This window comes from Saccostrea cucullata, unplaced genomic scaffold (genome assembly GCF_032062105.1).
Source record: "Saccostrea cucullata isolate Sc308-1 unplaced genomic scaffold, CSIRO_AGI_Scuc_v1 ctg4115, whole genome shotgun sequence".
Taxonomy (NCBI): Eukaryota; Metazoa; Mollusca; class Bivalvia; order Ostreida; family Ostreidae; genus Saccostrea; species Saccostrea cuccullata.
The window spans coordinates 60,537-80,358 of record NW_026937399.1 but is presented as its reverse complement, the minus strand read 5'-3'; the positions used below and the strand labels follow the sequence as shown (position 1 = coordinate 80,358).

Below are 19,822 nucleotides of genomic sequence, written 5' to 3'. Positions count from 1 at the left end.
ATTAGCAAGACATTAACGGGTCAAAATATGCTCAATTGAGTTATCATCTCTTCTAATTAAATTTTTTATCTATGGTACAAAATCAAGCCTCTTGGATATTTTCTAAAATTATCAGCTTAACCTTTCAAAATTCAATTTCATACATTGGCTTTCTTAGTTTCATAGATTCTCATTGGTTTGAGTCTATTTAAACAGTTTCTACTTCTTGGGTTTAGTCTTAGACTAGATAACCAGTTGAACTTATTCACCCCCTGGATTAGTCTAGTTAATCAGTGGTTACCTCTATGGAATAGTCTATTTCATCAGTAGTTAATTCTTTGGATTAGACTTGTTAATTAGTGGTTTACCTCTTTGGGCATGTTCTGTTGACTTTCTGATTTACTATAGCCCACAATAGATTAGTCCAGTTAATTAGTGGTTTACCTCTTTGGGCATGTTCTGTTGACTTTCTGATTTACTATAGCCCACAATAGATTAGTCCAGTTAATTAGTGGTTTACCTCTTTGGGCATGCTCTGTGGACTCTCTGATTCACTGTAGCCCACTATGGATTAGTCCAGTTAATTAGTGGTTTACCTCTTTGGGCATGATCTGTGGACTTTCTGATTCACTGTAGCCCACTATGGATTAGTCCAGTTAATTAGTGTTTACCTCTTTGGGCATGCTCTGTGGACTTTCTGATTCACTGTAGCCCACTCCTTCATAGATTTCCTGCTTCTCCTCCTCAGACAAATCAAACAGCTCATCTGAAAAATAATGATTCAGTGAGGACTAATGATCTGACAATAAAAATAAATATAGCAGTGATAAATCAAAGAATGATAACTCAGTTGGTAACTCAAAGAGACACAACTCTATTATTGTTAAGCCAAAGAGAGATAACCCTAAAAAAATTGATAAATCAAGAGAGACAACTCTAACATTGCAAAATCAAAGAATGATAACTCAAAAATTCACAAATCAAAGAGAGATAACTCTAACATTGCAAAATTAAAGAATGATAACTCTAAAATTGATAAATAAAAAAGAGATAACCATATTATTGTTAAATCAAAGAATGTAATGTTGATAAATCATAAAATACAATCCATCAAAATAAATTATGATATATAATTGTAGAATTTAATAATCAAATATACTAGAACACTGTCCCTCCTTTTTCACACGAATAAATCAATGAGAGATAACTTTAACATTGTTTAATCAAAGAGAAATATTTCTAATACGAAAATTTTGAACAAGGCAAAAAATTTGATTCCTGAAATAAAACTTCCAGTCCTGTACTTCTTATATATCAGATATTACTTCCTCTTCCTTTTGTATTTACATGTATAAAAAGACAGTGTTAATGCCTTTGGGTAAATATAGTCACATAAAAATTTGAAGTAAAAAAAACAGTATTTTAACTGAAATGGTTTTGATAAAAATTCAATATTTATGCTGCAACAAAAATGCCACAAAGACTTCTTTTATTTCTCAAAATGAGTTATCAGAAATAATACCTTGTTGTCACAAAGTGTGACACAGCACTCACATGAAATACTAAATCTGGCTGAGAAATTCCTTTAACTTGTAGCAAGAGATATACATGAGATTTCAGTTCTTAAAATGCCCTACACCCCCCCCCCCACCCCCATCATCTTAATCCTTTTTTCTTCAAAGAAAAATACCTTTTTTTGTTTAATCTCCACTGCCGTATTAAAACATTTATATCTCTTTAGCATGTGATACCTAAATTTGCTCTAGGAAATGTGTTGTTTTTAGGTAGTAAGAGTACTTATTTAAATAAGGAAATGTAACATCAAACAGTCATAAATTCAATATATAGGAATATACTTTGAAAGGTTTATTTGTTCAACAGAGTTTTTTATTTATTTATTTAGAAGTGATAAAATGACCATTGCTTTTGCATCTTTTTTGTTAATGCAGCAATATTTTTAAAAGTGAAATCTATTTTGGCTGTATAAAGTAAAATGTGGAGAAACAGATGGCATGAATTAACATTTAACTCTGAACTAACATTAACCCTAGCTCAACCTGGAAAAAGTCAAAGTGAACACAGCTAGAGATAACATAATATGTTTATGGTACAACACAAAATAAATCAGTACATTTCACTGATAGCCATGTTACACAGTCCACTTCAAATTCAACCTTTAAATTTGTATCAAAACCAAGTTTAGTTTATATTAACTAGCTGCAGATCTGTAGCTCTCCGAAAAAAAATATTGATAGACCGGAGAGCTACAGAGCCATCCATTGAAAAAAACTGTATATTTATTGCGCACAAAAAATGCGCTCGGTTCTCGATTTATTTCTCCATGTTTTTAAAGCTGTAATCTCAAAATATTACTAACCGTGTGTTCCTAACATATTCTTTGACTCTTTCCACAACAAAACTTTCCTCATAATTGTTGTTAATAGTCCTCCTGGCCCTGATATTACAATCATCGAACATTTCGCTTATTTATACTGCCATTTTGGTTTCAAAGATAATTCGGTCCAATATGCTTCGTTCAGATGTTAACTACGAGAGAACTTGATACAGGAGAGAGTAATTTTTTGATATCTTCCATTTTTTTGCAATTGAGGTAAGAATTTGGAAAAAATAAATAAGAATCGAGCGCACTTTTTTGTGCGCAATAAATATACAGTTTTTTCAATGGGTGGCACTGTAGCTCTCCGGTCTATCAATATATATTTTTTCGGAGAGCTACAGATCTGCAGCTAATATTAACAAGAGTGCTTATATCTGAATCTTTTCTACAGAGATAAAAGTCTGAAAAATTAAACCTTACCTCCATTTAAAAAGAATATATTTTTTTCAAGAATTAATGAACCCTTGAGTTATTTTTTTTTGAGTCATGACTTTTTGAAATTACAATAAATAAAAATTTATCAAATTATATTTTGACTATCTTTAAACATCTTAAGACATTAACCAGCAAGATGTTTGCCTTTCTACATATATACCCAGGTGACGTAAATTTTGAACATACATTGTATTTCAAAATTATTCATGACAATTAAAATCTTCGTTTTTGAAAACCTACTAATAATATTTAATAGCAAATACTACTACTAAAAAGTACAATAGAGGTCAACAACTGAGCTAATATGATGTACCTTATACTATACATGTATCTGCAAATTAAGATACAGAAATAGAACAAAAAGCAGATAAAATATAGACAAGTGCATCTGTTTAACACATGCATCAAAGTTTATATAAATGTGGAACAAGGTAGTTTACACAAGAAGTCATATGATTTGTTTTATACACACAAATAAATTATTGCCACCTCAGCTTCCCCTGCATGCTCATAGTTACAGCTACCAGAGATATAGCAGGTAAAAATCTAATTTTATCTCCCTTTTTCTGACTTAATTAAAGCCTATGTTTTTTCATCTTTCAATTGATTTTGATTACTCAATCATGATAATTAAATTTTACAGCATATCCAAAATTCTGAAAAATGGATCAAAGCATTTGTGCCCAGGACATCATAAGATGTGACATCTGTGAAGATAAAGTTGTACAGATGTGCTGTAATTTATGTCCAAAGAACCTGTGTAAGGATTGTGTAGTAGAACACATATCTGATGTCTCTAAGAAACATGAGGTTGTGCCAATTGCTTTGAGAAAATCCAAACTTGTGTTCCCTCAATGCAAAACTCATTCTGAAGAGAACTGTGAAATGCTATGTGAAGATTGCAACATTCCATCATGTCCAAAATGTGTTATATCTAGCACACATAAGAGACATCATTTCAAAAGTCTTGAGGACCTTATGAACTCTAAGAAAGAATGCATTGAACAAGAAAGAAAAAGACTGAAAGACACAGTTTACTCCAAATTTGAAGATATTGTTACCGATATAGAAACCCAGCTAGCTGAAATAGATGGAAAATATGAGAAACTTACATCAGAGGTCACACAACATGGAGAAGAATGGCACAGAGAAATTGACAAAGTTACAGAGAAAAACAAAGAAGATATCAATGAAAAGAAAAACCAACATAGAAATGCCCTTAATCAACATCTAAATGATATAAAGAAACTAATAATGTTGCTGATATCAATCCATTACAACTAAAAAAGATGGCTATATTAGAAAACCACTGAAGAAATTCTGGGTATAACAATCTGTTACTTGTCTCAATGAAAATCTGTAATCAAAATCATGAAACTCACTTTCCTAAACCAAATGATTAAACCCTGTGACATAGCAGTATTGGGAATCTAGAAAAAACTTCATAGTGAAGAATAAACAGATACAGGAAGTGATCAGATTACTGGATCCATCCAAACTGACCATTGTGATAATGAACATTCAAAAGTTGTCCGTTACTCTGGCTCCACAGAGAAGCAAACCATTCAGTACTAGATATAATAATCAAGTGATCAATGTTCTGTGTGTCAAATGTTTGGTTCTTCTGTCAGAAATTATTCATTATAACCAGGGTCTTAATCCAACACAACAGACAGACAGAGTCAGATCCTGATATCCGACAGTAACAACAATTGTATCCACATCCTAGATCAGGATGGACAGTTTCTGCATAACATTGATAATTGTGATTTACGGCGTCCATGGGGTTTATGTGTAGACACAAAAGACAACCTTTTTGTAGCTGAGTTATACAGTGGTAAAGTGAAGAAAATTAAATACGTGTGAACAAAGTGTGCTGAAATTTAAATCTCATGTTTATGTGAATTTCTACAAATTATTTAGAGCGATAACATGGATTTTATATAAATGACTATCTCTAAAAATTAAGCTTTGCAAAATATAGTCTACAGCAAATAAAGATGCCTCTGTATTAAAGGTCATAGGAATCACAATAAAGTTCATACGAAGCATCCCTATTATAGTGTATTATGATTACATAATTCTATTTATTGCTGCCTGTTGCAAAGTTTCAAATCCAAGTGCTAATTTAACTACATTATACAGTTCCGTAGAGCTACTGTAACAGTTTCATTAGAGATGTTTTGGTAAATAAATGATTTTCAAACAAGATAGTTTTAAATTTGTCTTTTAGCATCCTATTGCATATCTGCAAGATTTTAGCATGTTTTATCTGTGTAATTTTTACTATTGTAAACATGGTCAATGACGAATTATTCTGAAATATACTTAAACATACGAGGAGTTTTTTTTAAATGTTGGTTACTGATTGTTTTGACAATTGAACGAGGTTCGCCCCTCAGCTTTTCAGCAAATTTTTGTCTTGATCTCTATTTAAGAAATTCTACCTAATGTTTTAGTTTAAGCAATAAATTTGGATTCTATAATGCTAATTAAACTATATTCAATTAAAACCCTATGATTAAACTATGGCCAAAACATTAAGTTTTTAGTGTGACGAATTTTGTTAAGAAGAAGAAGAAGAAGAAGACCAACTTTTCCTCTGTAAAATACACATCTACACACTGTGCACACAATAGTTTTGTACAGTTGAAATGTTTTAAATTCTGTGCAGCATTATGTAAGAGAGTTGTGCTGACAAACTGTTCATATCTATATTCATATGGCCAAAATATAAGCTAAATATATGTGGAAATTCCCGGGAAAAATAAAACTTGAAAGTCGGAATTTCCAGGTAATATGCATATTTACATATGATTTCCTTTCTATATTTTTTCTAAGTATAAAAGAAATTTTGACAGCGGTTTAAGAGGAGTTCGCTGGAAAATGTTCATCTCTTAATCAAGGTTTTATGGCCTTTTAAATTCTTTAACCAGTTAAAAAGTGTTTAAATTCAAAAAATAAAGGAATTGGACTTTTTTGGTAATTTGCACATCTACACATTGTGTCCAATTTTTATGTTTGATAAAATTCTGTGCAGCGGTTCAAGAGGAGTTTCGCTGACAAAAAATGGGATAACACCAACTATTAAAGGAAAAATTTGAAGGACTCCAATAGTGCGATAATTACTCCAGAAAGGTCATATCTGCACCAAACCCTGATGGTTTGACACAGAAAACAATTTTTGTCTATTTTTCAATTTACTTTTGCGAAGAATTCGCTGCCAAAATATACATGCCAAAAAAAATACAAAATATCATGATAACAGATAAAATCGTCCTTTGGATGTAGGTTGAACTTCATCAACACTTATCAGTCGAACAATTACGTTTCATCATTTCGTTGCATAAACATCATAGGTGGGTGCAGAAACAAATCAGATTAGTGTGCGAGGACCAAAATGAAAAAAAAAATTAAAATCGTAATTAGACCTTTGTATCAATGTGTAAATTATCACTCCAGTGGTGTACGAGGACTAACCCTAACTAATACCTCTGGTTGGTGAAAACAAAAAGCAGTATCCGTAAAAACGTATGTGAGACGAATACTTAATCAATAAAGAGGTAGAGCCACTTTGGGCCATATTTGGCCCTGAGAATTTCTGAAAAATCAAAACTGATCAGTTTAGGTTGCAAATGCAGTATTTATCACTTTGAGTGTTGGTGACCACGTATCTATTAATTGTGACGTAATTTCCCATCTAGTCAATGCATCATGACGTCATAAAATGCGTGATTTTCATATTATCCTGTAAATTCCTTTGAAAATGACCTAAAGTTCAAGCTTTTTTTCCTATATTTCATATAGAGCACAACCTCTGATCCAAAATATGCAAATACATAATGAAAGCTCTGTTTCTGAAGATCAAAAAGCATGTTTTATTTTTTGGATCAGGGGCTGTGCTCATATTTTAATTCTTTGCTGAAGGTAGTCAAATATGCATGTTTTCTGCAAATTTCAAGAATATTGCAATTTCTCAAACCTGTTTTCCAATATCTGGACTCTCAAAAACGAAATTTTATTATAGGAAATGAAAGCACCAGGTGTCTTCTTTCTTTTGATATATGAAATGGGAAAGAGGGTGATAGTTAATTAATTGACATAAGTACAGGGCCATTTTATTCATAAGATGGCTCTTGCTCTTTTGAATGCAGAATAACGTCATGACGTCGGACTATTGTGATGTCATAAACATTAATTATTCCTCACCACCATCAGACTTTGGCGTGTCAGACCATCGTACTTTAGCGTCGCACTTCTCATAGGAAATGAGCCATCGGACTTTGGCGTGACCATCGGACGTTGGTGTCCGTAAAGACAACGAGCCATCAGGGTTAAGCACAGACCATTGGGGTTTGGCAAGACCATTGGACTTTGGCGTCACCTTCGGACTTTGGAGTCTTACATACATTATACCTCACGCAACTTAAGTGGGGTATTAAAACGATGTCCATGCAGCAAAAACAGTTCTGTACTGGAGTACTATATTAAGTGAATATAGATCATGTCAAAAAGAATTTACAGTTGAATAAATTTCTAACACAAGAAACCGATAATTTGTTTTCTAATTAAACTTTTTAAGCCATGATCACATTATGATATCGATAATGATATCTATATATACTCGGTAGCGTAAGTAAAGCCAAATTCTATTGACCGTGGTGTGTGAAAGTGAAACTAAACCTGCAGATAAATTCTTACATTTATTTACATATATTTACAGGAAATCTCTCTCTCTCTCTCTCTCTCTCTCTCTCTCTCTCTCTCTCTCTCTCTCTCTCTCTCTCTCTTACTCTGTACCTTTTTTTATCTAATACAAGCAAGTTTAAAAAGTCAGACTTTAAACGCAATTCTATCTATGCAATCCTACATTTTTGTGGGAAGATATATATACACTAATTACAAATCTATTTTTTGATTTTGAATTTGTTTATTTTAACAAAATTTATAATATAACCTGCTATTAGAAAAGAATGTTTAAATGTCAATATACATATGTATTAATTTTCAAAATTGTTAAGGTTCAGTCTCCCAAATAATGTGGGTATGGACTTTTTAAACTGATCAATTTATGCACGAGTTGTATGAGTATTTACATACTGCAGTTGCTCAGCCAAACTGTTATAAAAGTATCAGCACCGTAACATTGTAGTGCATGTATATGCATGTGCATAATTGTAATGCCGGTAAGTTTTGAGCCTTTTTTACATCACATATTTCCTCTCAATATGTGACACTACTTCATTTCACACAGATTTAGCATGCCCATTATAGTTCTTATTGTAAACTTCAATTCAATGTTAAATATTATGCTCTTTTTTGTTGAAGTTAATTATCCAATTTCACTGGGAATGAAAAAAATCATCAAGGATCATATACGTGTCAAACAAAAATAAGAAGATAAATTATTAAAATTAATTTTCACTTTACATAAAAAGTCTCTTTGGGAAGGAATAACTTTATCTGCTTTAAAATTGTATGGTTTTCATGTAGTATAGTACTAATGTTTCAATTTAAAATACCATATCACAACTAACTAATAAAAAAAACTGCACTGAGAGGAGCAATAACATCCACACTATATTCCACATACAGGAATCCTATAGAAATGTTTGTTATACAGATTTACAGTAAACCGACTATTTTTGAGTCGTCTAGCTTTCATTCGCGATTCCTCAGTTTGAAATCAATCTGCAACTGCACAATTATTTTTTTATAATAAGGAAATGTTTTCTTCTAAAACAAAGCAAAATAAATGGTTCACAACTGAAAGTAGGTCGTGAAACTCACAAAATATATTTTGCACACGAATAAAAGATGGTTAACAGTATTAATATGTATATTGAGAAGTGATAAATTAAAACGATCATGAGCAATGCTTCAGCATCTTTTTTTTTGTTGTTGTTGTATTTTGCAGTAATATGTTAAATACCAGAAAAGTTGAATTTATTTATTCTAGTGTATGCTAAAGAAAAAGATTATGTCAACATACATTTATCCCACTTACAATTTGGCAAATATCAAAGTCAACATAAATAAAGATAACAAATTTTAAATGCTATAATAGAAGTGAAAGATATGGATCAATATAACAAACAGTATTTAATATCAAAGTCCATAAAACAATCTGAAATAGGAACAGAGCAAACACGGACCTCCAAAACATCAGATCGATGCACAGTTCAGATGCAGATTCCATGTTACACATCAAATCAAGTTCAATCCTAAAAAACAATCTTTTTCAAAAATTAATCCTGGGAAAACAAGCTAATTCAGAGAATTCGTGTCCCCCGCTTAGGGAAAAAAGTCGGATCCCCCCTGACTGAATTTGTAGAATTATAAAATGTATACATGTATACTGAAGCAAATAAAATACAAGTATGTCAATATGCGTATAAAGATTTGATTGCTTATTCTTTATTATGTGTATAGAAGATTCTTTTTATATGGAATATTTATCACACTGTAATGATGATTTTATAACCTCATAAATTATTCTTTTCACATGCTGAATACTATCATTTAAAAAAAAAAGAAAAGTTAAAAAAAAAAAGGGATGGCCCGAGGTTCGATCCCGGTACCTTTCACATGTGAAGCGGGAGACATACCACTAGACCACAGAATCGCTTTAAATGACGTTAAGTATATGCAGAAGTGAAGTCAAATACATGTATATATTCATGTTCGCTATTGTCAAAATTTTACACAATCCATGGTGTTTGATTTATTTAGCCTTTATTAAACAGTTCTAATAGATGTAATAAGAACATAAAGTCCGCCGAGAACCTGTTTTGTACGCAATAACTCTCCGCATGTCCCTGTGCTAAAATTAGCGACAGGTAATATGATAAATACTAGTAAAACAAACAGGGCGGGGCACTTTGAGAGGGGTGAGAGAGGTCCTAGGGAGTTTTGGAATAAAATTACATTAAATAAGCTCAAAATCATCTTGAAATATCGCCCGGAAATGATAGTTTTACACAAAGACAGAATTTATAAATTTATTACCTTGAACTTTGACCTTTTGACCTCAAAATCAATAGGGGTCTTCCTTAGGCCACAGGGAGTTGTTATTTTAAATTTCATTGCAATAGCTCAAATGGTTCTAGAGATATCGTGTGGAAACAAAAGTGTTATAACAGACAGAATTTGCTTATTTATGACCTTGACCTTTGACCTTTTGACCTCAAAATCAATAGGGGTCTTCCTTAGGCCACAGGGAGTTGCTATGCTAAATTTCATTGCAAAAGCTCAAAGGGGTCTCGAGATATCGTGTGGAAACGAAAGCGTTACAGACAGACAGAAAGACGGACAAACCCAAATTAATATCCCCCACTTTTCAAGCGGGGGACAAAAAATTGTCTTGGCAATTTCAATAACAGAGAATTAAAAATCTCCTGGACTATCTTTTCAACATGCTGATACAATAACCAGCAAGATGTTTGTCTTAATGCATATAAGACTATCATGAAAGCCAATCCATTATGCTACAAAAAAGTTACTTCAGGTCAACAACTGAACTTAATATATTATTTACCTATACATACTATCAAATTAGGATAAAGACATACTTCAACAACATATAAACAGATAAAATGTAAAACCGTGTCGATTTAATATCAAAGTCTATGTAAGCTTGGTACAAGATGGTTTTCCCAATTATAAAAATCACATGGCTAATCTTATCTTCACTGATCAGGTAAATTATTGCAGACATAGCCTCGTGTACATACAGTCACATATAGCAAATAGTTACCAAAGAAATAGCAGGTAAAATCACATTTTGTTCATCTTTTGTTCTTATCAAATCTTATACAGTGCATTTTTTAAATTGTATTTTTTTCATTAATTAATAATGATAACTATTAAATTTTATAGCAACTTCAAGACTCTGATAAAATGGACCCCAGACTTTCTGCCCAGGACATCATTAGATGTACCGTCTGTAAAGATAAAATTGTACAAATGTACTGTAACTTATGTCCTATGAATCTCTGTAAGGATTGTGTTGGGGAACACATCTCTGATGTCTCTAAAAAACATGATGTGGTGCCTCTTGCTTTGAGAAGATCCAAACTTGTGTACCCTCTTTGTCAAACTCATTCTGAAGAGAACTGTGAAATGCTATGTGAAGATTGCAACATTCCAGCATGTCCAAAATGTGTTATATCCCCTACACATAAGAGACATCATTTCAAAAGTCTTAAAGATCTCATGAACTCTAAGAAAGAGAACATTGAAAAGGAAAGAAAAAGACTGAAAGAAACAGTTTACTCAACATTTGAAGAAATTGTTACTGACATAGAAACCCGGTTAGCTGAAATAGACGGAAAATATGAGAAACTTACATTAGAGGTCACAAAACATGGAGAAGAATGGCACAGAGAAATTGACAAAGTTATAGAGAAAAACAAAGAAGATATCAATGAAAAGAAAAACCAACATAGAAATGCCCTTAATCAACATCTAAATGATATAAAGAAACTTGTTGCTGATATCAAACAGTCTATATTAGAAACTGAAGACATTTTACAATCCAAAGAGGTAATTAAATCACTCTCCTATGAAATAAAATCAGAAAAATTCACCAAACTACCATCCAAACTGATCGTTAAGTTTCCTGAGTTTACAGAAAATAATAATAGAGATCAATGTTCTCAGTTATTTGGTTCATTATCATCGTTATCCATTACAACTAAAGAAGATGGCTACACAATGAAGACACCAGAAGCTGTATCCTGTCCTCCAGTCAAACCACTGCTTAATGAACCAGAGCTCATCACCACCATTAACACTGGATATGACGAACTATACAGTGTTACTTGTCTCAGTGATGAAGAAATCTGGACACGTGGAGGAGACAAAATCATGAAACTCTACAACCTCCTGGGTAATGTACTGAAGTCAATCCAAACCAAGTCTGGAAAGATGCCACGTGACATAGCAGTGACAAGGAGCGGAGATCTAGTTTATACTGACCGTGATACAAGAACTGTAAACATGGTGAAGAATGACCAGATACAGGAAGTGATCAGACTACCGGGGTGGAAACCTAACAATATTTGTATAACGTCCTCTGATGACCTTCTGGTTATCATGGACAGTGATGATAATAAACAATCAAAAGTTGTCCGTTACTCTGGTTCCACAGAGAAACAAACCATTCAGTTTGATAGTGAAAGTAAACCTCTGTATTCATCTGGCGGCCTTAAATACATCAGTGAGAACAGGAACCTGGATATCTGTGTGGCTGACAGTGGAGCCAGTGCAGTAGTGGTGGTTAATCAGGCAGGAAAACTCCGGTTTAGATACATTGGTCATCCCTCTACTTTCATGGGATCATTCTATCATTTTTTCTTTAAAAAGGAATCATTTTATCCCTGCGGTATCACAACAGACAGCCAGAGTCAGATTCTGACAGCAGACCGTGACAACGACTGTATCCATATCCTAGATCAGGATGGACAGTTCCTCCGTTACATTGATAACTGTGATCTAGATGAACCATGGGGTTTATGTGTAGACACCAGAGACAACCTCTTTGTGGCTGAGCATGACGGTGGTAGAGTGAAGAAAATCAAATATATGTAAACAATTTGTGATAAAGGTTCATTCTCTATAAGGCCATTTTCTAGCCTACGATAAAATCACTTTAAAATGTGATTTTATATAACTATAATCATTCTAGTTTATGATTTTGATGTTTGTTTTTCAACATCGATCATCTAAGTCACGTGATTTAGAGATAAAAAAATGGCTGTCAGTTAAAGAAAATTTGAAGGTAGGTCTATTTAAATCAAGTTTCTTTGCATGTTTTTGAATGTAAATGATCAAAAATTGTTTATTTATGTCGGAAATACATCAGACCTAAGTAATAAATTCGAAGATTGTTTAAATTTAAGGTTTAAGATATTTTTTATGACAAGAATTCTGATGCATCCACATTTTTGCATATTTTGAACGTAAATCTTTACGAAATTCACACTGTATGGTGCTGAAAAAGTTTGATTTGCAATTTATTGAAAAGTATTATATCATATATAACTAGTACTAATTGTAACGGGAACCGTTACAGATGTTCCCCAAACGCTCCCCAACTCCATTTTGGTGCCATATTCCCTGTAAGCTTCATTAAATAAGACAAACTCTGTGCATTACGTTTTCCAAAAAGGATACCAATTATATTCAAATTTTAGCATTGCACCCAAGCGCATATGAATGCATGTGCGTTATGAACATATCATCTTGTCTACACTATCTACATATTTTAATAACTATACATTAAAGCATTCAGTCCAAAAGTAATAAAAAATCACTCATTCAAGTGTATTTTCAATTATACTCGTTCCAAATGCAAGCACGTGCGTGCACGTGCATGATGACCATACCTTCTTATAGGGGTCCCTTACATCTATCTATGTCCCTTACATCTATCTATGTTCTAAATCCCATCCGGTTTGGTTGAAAAACAAGGGAGTTATAGCCATTTCAAGTTTCAGCCAATCAGATTGCAGCACACGTGCATGCGCGTGATTTCATGATTTTTTTCTACATCATATTGTAGGATATCCTAATGCATGGCAATGTTTAAAATTTCAAAGAATTTCGTCTAAAAACAAAGGAGATATAGCCATTTAAAGTTTCAGCCAATCATATTGCAGCACGCGCACATGCGCATGCTTTCATGAAAAATTTTATATCATGCTGTAGATCTTCATAATGTAGGACTCTGTTCAAAATTTCAAAGGATTATGACGAGAAACAAGAAAGATATTGAGACTTTAGTTTCAGCCAATCAGACCAAAGCGCACGTGCATGCGCGTGAGATCTTGCTATTTCGACCATGCTATCTTGTCTATACTTCTAATGTATCCTTACATTATGAGTTTCAAAAAAATTCATTGAAAAATAGAAAAGTTACGGCAATATCCATTATATTAGTCATTTCACGTGTTGCACGTGCACGCTCTTGCAAGCACGTGCGCGCAAAATGACCTTGATTCCACAAATCTACATAACATGTCTACTGACCCTAAAAAGGTTTTACCTACATCGGACGAACAGTTTACAAGATCACTCCCGGACAAAAAAGTACCCAGGAAGAAGAAGAAGAAAAATAATAATAACTAGAGCAAAGCTCGTTGCAAAGCAACGAGTAGGTCTTCCGTCCTGTTTGACCGGAAGTAGCTTTCATTTTTAACAAAAATGAGAAATAACACCCAAAAATGGTTTGAATCCTCCCAATCCATGTTAATTAATGCAAAAATAAGCCATTTACTGCTACTTCAGGTTTGACCGGAAGTGATGACGACGGACGGAAAATTAATTTTAACGCTCCCAGAGACATATGTTACCAAAAAACTTATCAAGAACGGCAAAAATACGCGTTTTCCGACTACTTCCGGTTTGGCCGGAAGTGACGACGCCGGGCGTATTTTGACGACTCCAATAGATTAAGCTTGACATTTTGAACAACTTTGCTTCTTTGACGTATTACAAATTCTCAAAACTTTTTGAGATATAAAGGAAAAACTTTCGGCCCCTCCAGGCCCCTAATTTAAGGGGCCAGCCCTTTTTTCGAGATGTCATTTGGTAGATCTTGATATTCTACATCTTTTTTGTTCTACATGCTTTAACAAAATATTTCTAGGTAAAAATTTATCGTAGAAAAGGTGCTAAATATTTTGAAATTCTTGATAGGACTATTTTCGGGCCATAGCGAGCGTCGGCGTTACCTACTTCCGGTGAAAATGATATACTCAATGCACTTCTCCAAAGGTTGATCTATCATCACTGAAAATTTCATACTTCTATCTTCAACGGTTTTTGAGAACATTGCCGGACAAAGTGACCCTCTAAAAATGACAAAATTGCGAAAATCTCCGAACCGGAAGTGACGTCATCAAAATAAAAAATTTTATCTCTAGATTTTTTGATGTTCTATCAGACCTGAAAGTTTCATGAAAATCCATTGAGCCGTTTCCGAGAACTCGCGTGCACAAAATCGGTAAGAAAAAAAATAATAATAAGAAAAATAGTGGAAAAGAAACCTAAGAAAAACAATAAGGTCTTCCGCTGAAGACGGAAGACCTTAATAAGAAACAGAGTAAAAACAATATGTTCCCCAACTTCGTTTGGGGAACATAATTATATTGTAATTGTATATCATTTCTATAGATGTGGTACTTATTTTACGCATAAAATAACCATGTTAGAAATGAGGTTTCTAAGTTTCTATTGATTCAGAACTCTAAAGTTATGCTGAAAGCACTGAATGGATTTTAATTGTGATTAAATAAAACAGAAGTAGTAATTAAGAAAGGAAATTCAACAATTGCAAAAAAATTAAGAATTAACAGCATAAGAATATCAATGCAAGTATATGTTGACTATCCATATACATGTAAATAGTCAATACATATATAAACTCAGAGCGGTTGCATTAAAATATACATCTCTAAGTAAAATGAAATAGCGTCGTTGAATAGCTTTGCTTTTATTCAATTACTTGTGCTGCACGATATATTCAGTTAAAAATGCCTTCTAAACTTTATGTATTTACATGTATAAAAGTTGAGATTCCCCCCCCATGTCTTACGACACAACATAAAATGGAGCAGAATTTTAACAGTTCCTTCAACTATGCATATCAGATTCTGAAGTTTTCGTATATACTAAGTATATGGACTTAAGAGTTCTACAACATCCCAGGTACAAAATGGACCCTTAGGGTTTGACGCTTCTTTAACATTCTTGAAACCTGTAGGTTAAATTCAGTCTCTTTCTCAGTGCAGCGTCACAAACTTGTTTAACACAGATTAAGTGACAGTTCCCTACCTATGTCTTTAGCATTTAAAGTAAATGTCATCAGTCTTTTGGATATTATCTTTTTTTTTTACAAAAAAAGGGTCCCGTCCTGCATATGACGTTGGTTATTAATGCAACTATGCAAAAACACTTGACCATAAGTGGATGACTTCTTTACCTGGTTGAAAAATCCTTAAATGGGGTAAAGCAACATTCATTTCAGACAGGACTAATGTTATTGTAACTTATGTCGATGAGTCCTCTCAATATTAAGACCCAGTTAAACAATATATGGATCAAATGATACTCGTACGGAAGTGTCCATATAAAAATTTTGTGTGTACCCATAGGGAAAAAGTCAAAAATACAAATAATTATAAATGCATGTTACCACTTCAACAAAGATTGCTTTCATTATTTCTAGAACATATACAGTACTCATACGGAAATACAAAGAATATTTGCAGAACTCACAGGGGCTGACAAATAGGGCAAGTGCATAGTCAAATTTCACTTGCCCTACTTCAATTTTTACTTGCCCCTCCAGCAATTTATATTCATCATAATGAATTAATTTGTCTCTAAATCGAACATTTTGCAGCCTAGGATTGTTGTTTTGAATATTGGTGAAATTTAAAACCACCTGCCATTAAGTACTACGTACCATACAATCTGTTGATTGATTGTATGCTGTTTTACGTCCCATTCAAAAATTTTTCACTCATATAGAGATGTAAAATAGCTATTATATTTCAGCTATAGTCATGATGCGATTTGTTTAAAATAATGGTTTCGGACATCTGGGTTTTTTTCTTTTTTCATACCTGGTATGCTTATTTTGTACAAAGTTTTTAACTAGCATTGTTATGGACGATGTACTTATCATCGGCTCTGGATCGTTTTCTGCCTCATAACTGCCAAAACTTTCTCCATTTCTCCAATGCCAATGTGTCACTTTCAATTAAGTACATATACATGTACTTAAAACTTTCGGTAAAACAATTAATGAATTGCATAATGATGACACAATTAAACTGGTTCGCATACGAAGTGTGACAAACAAAGGAAGATAACTCTTGCAACAAAATAATTTTTATTTCGTGGAAAACTGTGACATTTTTTAACAAGAGGCCCACGGGCCTTATAGGTCACCTGAGTTTCATGTAACAACTTTCCAACAATTGAATTTAGTTTGTGTTTTAAACCAGAGGCCATGAAATTCACAATTTTGCAAAGAGGCACTACTGCTTATCATAATTATACACTTAGCAATGCTTACTAGATTGTCACTTAACACCCATAAGTAGATCAGAGTAAGTAAGAGAAAAATGCACTTCCATTCTAAACCATGCAATTGTGCACCCAACCCCACAAGAACCACAGACCCTGGGGCCACATATTTCAAAATTTTATCATCATAAATGTTATTTCATCAAATATGGTTGAGTAATACTAATGATTAGATTTCAAATCATTCATTTATTTTCAGACTATGTACCCCCCCCCCCCCCCCCCCCGATACCCCTGACCCAGGGGGGCATGAAATTAACCATTTTGCTAGATACACCTTTCCTCATCATAAATATATATATATATATATACTTAGATCATTGGCATAATACCCAGGAGCAAAGGAAAAGATTTCCAAAGAATTTATGTAATGTAGAGCCTCCCTCTCCTTACACCAAATAGCTAAACCCCTGACATAGGGGCCATGAAATTAACATATTTGGAAGAGGCACTCTTGCTCATTATAACTATGTACTTAGTTAGTTTATTTGATACAGTAACTCAGGATCAGAGGAAAATTTTTTTTTTAAATAATGCATTTTCACTGAATAATCTATATAGCCCCGCCGTAGCCCTAGAACCCCTGACCCTGGGGCCAAGAAATTCACAAATTTGAAAGAGGCACTCTTGCTCATCATAACTATGTACTTAGATAGTTTATTCAACTGCCCCAGAGCAGAGAAGAAGATTTTCAAAGATTCAATGCATTTTCACTATATAATCAATAGAGCCCCGCCCTAACACCAGGACCCCTGACCCTGGGGCCATGAAATTCACAAATTTGAAAGAGGCACTCTTGCTCATCATAACTATGTACTTAGCTAGTTTATTTAATACCCCAGAGCAGAGAAGAAGATTTTCAGAGATTCAATGCATTTTCACTATATAATCAATAGAGCCCCGCCCTAACATCAGAACCCCTGACCCTGGGGCCAAGAAATTCACAATTTTGGAAGAGGCATTCTTTCTCATCATAACTATGTACTTAGTTAGTTTATTTAATGCCCAGGAGCAGAGAAGAAGATTTTTAAGGAAATAATGCATTTTCACTATATAACATATTTAGCCCCACCCTAGCACTAGAACCCCTGACCCTGGGGCAATGAATTTCACAATTTTGGTAGAGGACTCCATGCTTATTACATTCATGTAAACAGTTAGCCTGCTTGATGTCCAGGAGTAAAGAAGAAGATTTTTAAAGATTGCACTAATTTTAGTGGTTTTGGCCCCACCCCTCAGGCCCCAGGGGGGCGGGGACCATGAAATTCACAATTTTTGTTCCCCTTCACCCATAGATGCTGTATACCAAATTTGGTTGAAATTGGTTAAGTGGTTTCAGAGAAGAAGCTGAAAATGTTCAAATGTTAACACACGACACACGACACACGATACACGACACACGACGGACGACGACAGACGAAAACGGATCGCAATAGGTCACCTGAGTGACTCAGGTGACTTAAAAATATTTATTGATTGGGTTTTTCTAAAGTCACTTGCCCACGGGCAAGTGCCAATTAAAAATTCACTTGCCCGCCTCTAAAATTCACTAGCCCCGGGCGTCGGGCAATGGGATTTGTCAGACCCTGACTCATAATGAAGTTCAAAGAGGTAGCATATAAAGATATACTAAACTTTCATTATACATATAAAGGATAACTCATATTCACATCTTATATTCGATAAAAAGTCTTTATTTCTTAATTGTTATTAGACATTTCAAAGAAATGTCTCCGCTTGTAATTTCATGACATCCAGTCTTCTCAGTCCTTTGATTTTTAGATTTTCAAGTAAAAAGTTAACATTTTTTTAGTAAATATGCATGGCTGATATAAACCTTAGTAAATCAACAGAAAATTATAATAAAACCAAAAGTTTATAAAAAGAAATAATCTATATATTAAGCTGATATCCTTCATTGTGAGTAGTTAGCTTTTTTCTGCAAATATCGTAAAAATGAAGTGAAAAGATTTTATTTAGATGTCATAACCACCTTTTAATAACCAAATTCATAATTTGGTAGTCACTTTTTCTGTTAATAGGAGAAATTTACGTGCACATTTTGGTGTTGGTTAAAGGTGGTTATGACATGCGTAGGAGTTATCTAACACAGCCACTCTCTTAAGTTTTCCCATTACTCTAATGCTAATACGGGCCGATAGTACCTTACTTTGTGACCCTATATCATTAAAAATACTATTGTATGTTTTACCAACCAATATTTATCATTAAATTGGAACATAAGGCTAGTGACTCATGCAATTTTTAAGGGAAAAAATACTATCTGAAAATTTGAAGTCATTGTAGGCCGCAAAACGGCCTTATAGAGAATGATCTTTTTATTTTCCTTGAGTTTAAATGGGAATATGATCAAAATTATTTCTTTTTTTACTATTTGCAACTTTAATTTACATGAAATGTGACAGATTTGTATTCTGATAACCATTAAGACATGTTTGATGTTAAACACTCTATATATATATATACATGTATCATTAAATAATAAAACAACAATTGCATTCTGTTACAATTAATATTCAAGGTATTGTTTTCATCTACATTCAATTTGATATCAACAAAGTTAATTGAATATTTTCTTCAAGAATTAAATTGTTATGATAGAACAATGGCTGTTCCAAATGTCTAAAATATAAGAGCTACTGACAATTGAAATAATGATACTACAACTTCTACTGAAATTTACAGTCAATTCTAGATTGTTATATCGGTCTAGTGCAGCATTTATTCAAGATGGCCAGAAGTATGTGAACAAGACTGAGAATTGTGAAAACAAGTCAGCATAATTATTATATCATTGCAATTTGATTAGTCTATACTATATTCTGAAAATGGTAGTCATTTTTAGCTCACCTCGACAAAGTCAAGATGAGCTTATGCTATACCCCTGGCGTC

At 33.4% G+C, this 19,822-nt stretch overlaps 2 protein-coding genes across 2 annotated transcripts in view; one reads left to right on the top strand and one right to left on the bottom strand.

Annotated features, from left to right (window-relative positions):
- Positions 1–650: 650 nt before the first annotated feature.
- Positions 651–19,822, bottom strand: part of LOC134248127 (intermembrane lipid transfer protein VPS13C-like) — a gene marked incomplete at its 3' end in the record, with an annotated part of 35,305 nt that continues 16,133 nt past the window's right edge. Inside the window, exon 15 of the mRNA XM_062730541.1 lies at positions 651–745. Within this exon, the coding sequence (XP_062586525.1) occupies positions 651–745 (95 nt within the window). The remainder of the gene's footprint in view (positions 746–19,822) is intronic.
- Positions 10,708–12,427, top strand: LOC134248124 (E3 ubiquitin-protein ligase TRIM71-like). The gene has a single exon (XM_062730539.1). It carries the CDS (start codon positions 10,712–10,714, stop codon positions 12,401–12,403), a length of 1,692 nt encoding a protein of 563 aa, XP_062586523.1. The 5' UTR covers positions 10,708–10,711; the 3' UTR covers positions 12,404–12,427.

Bases quoted from the DNA above. Each gene is read 5' to 3' on its own strand.
- LOC134248124 (XM_062730539.1), top strand. From the start codon at position 10,712: ATGGACCCCAGACTTTCTGCCCAGGACATCATTAGATGTACCGTCTGT.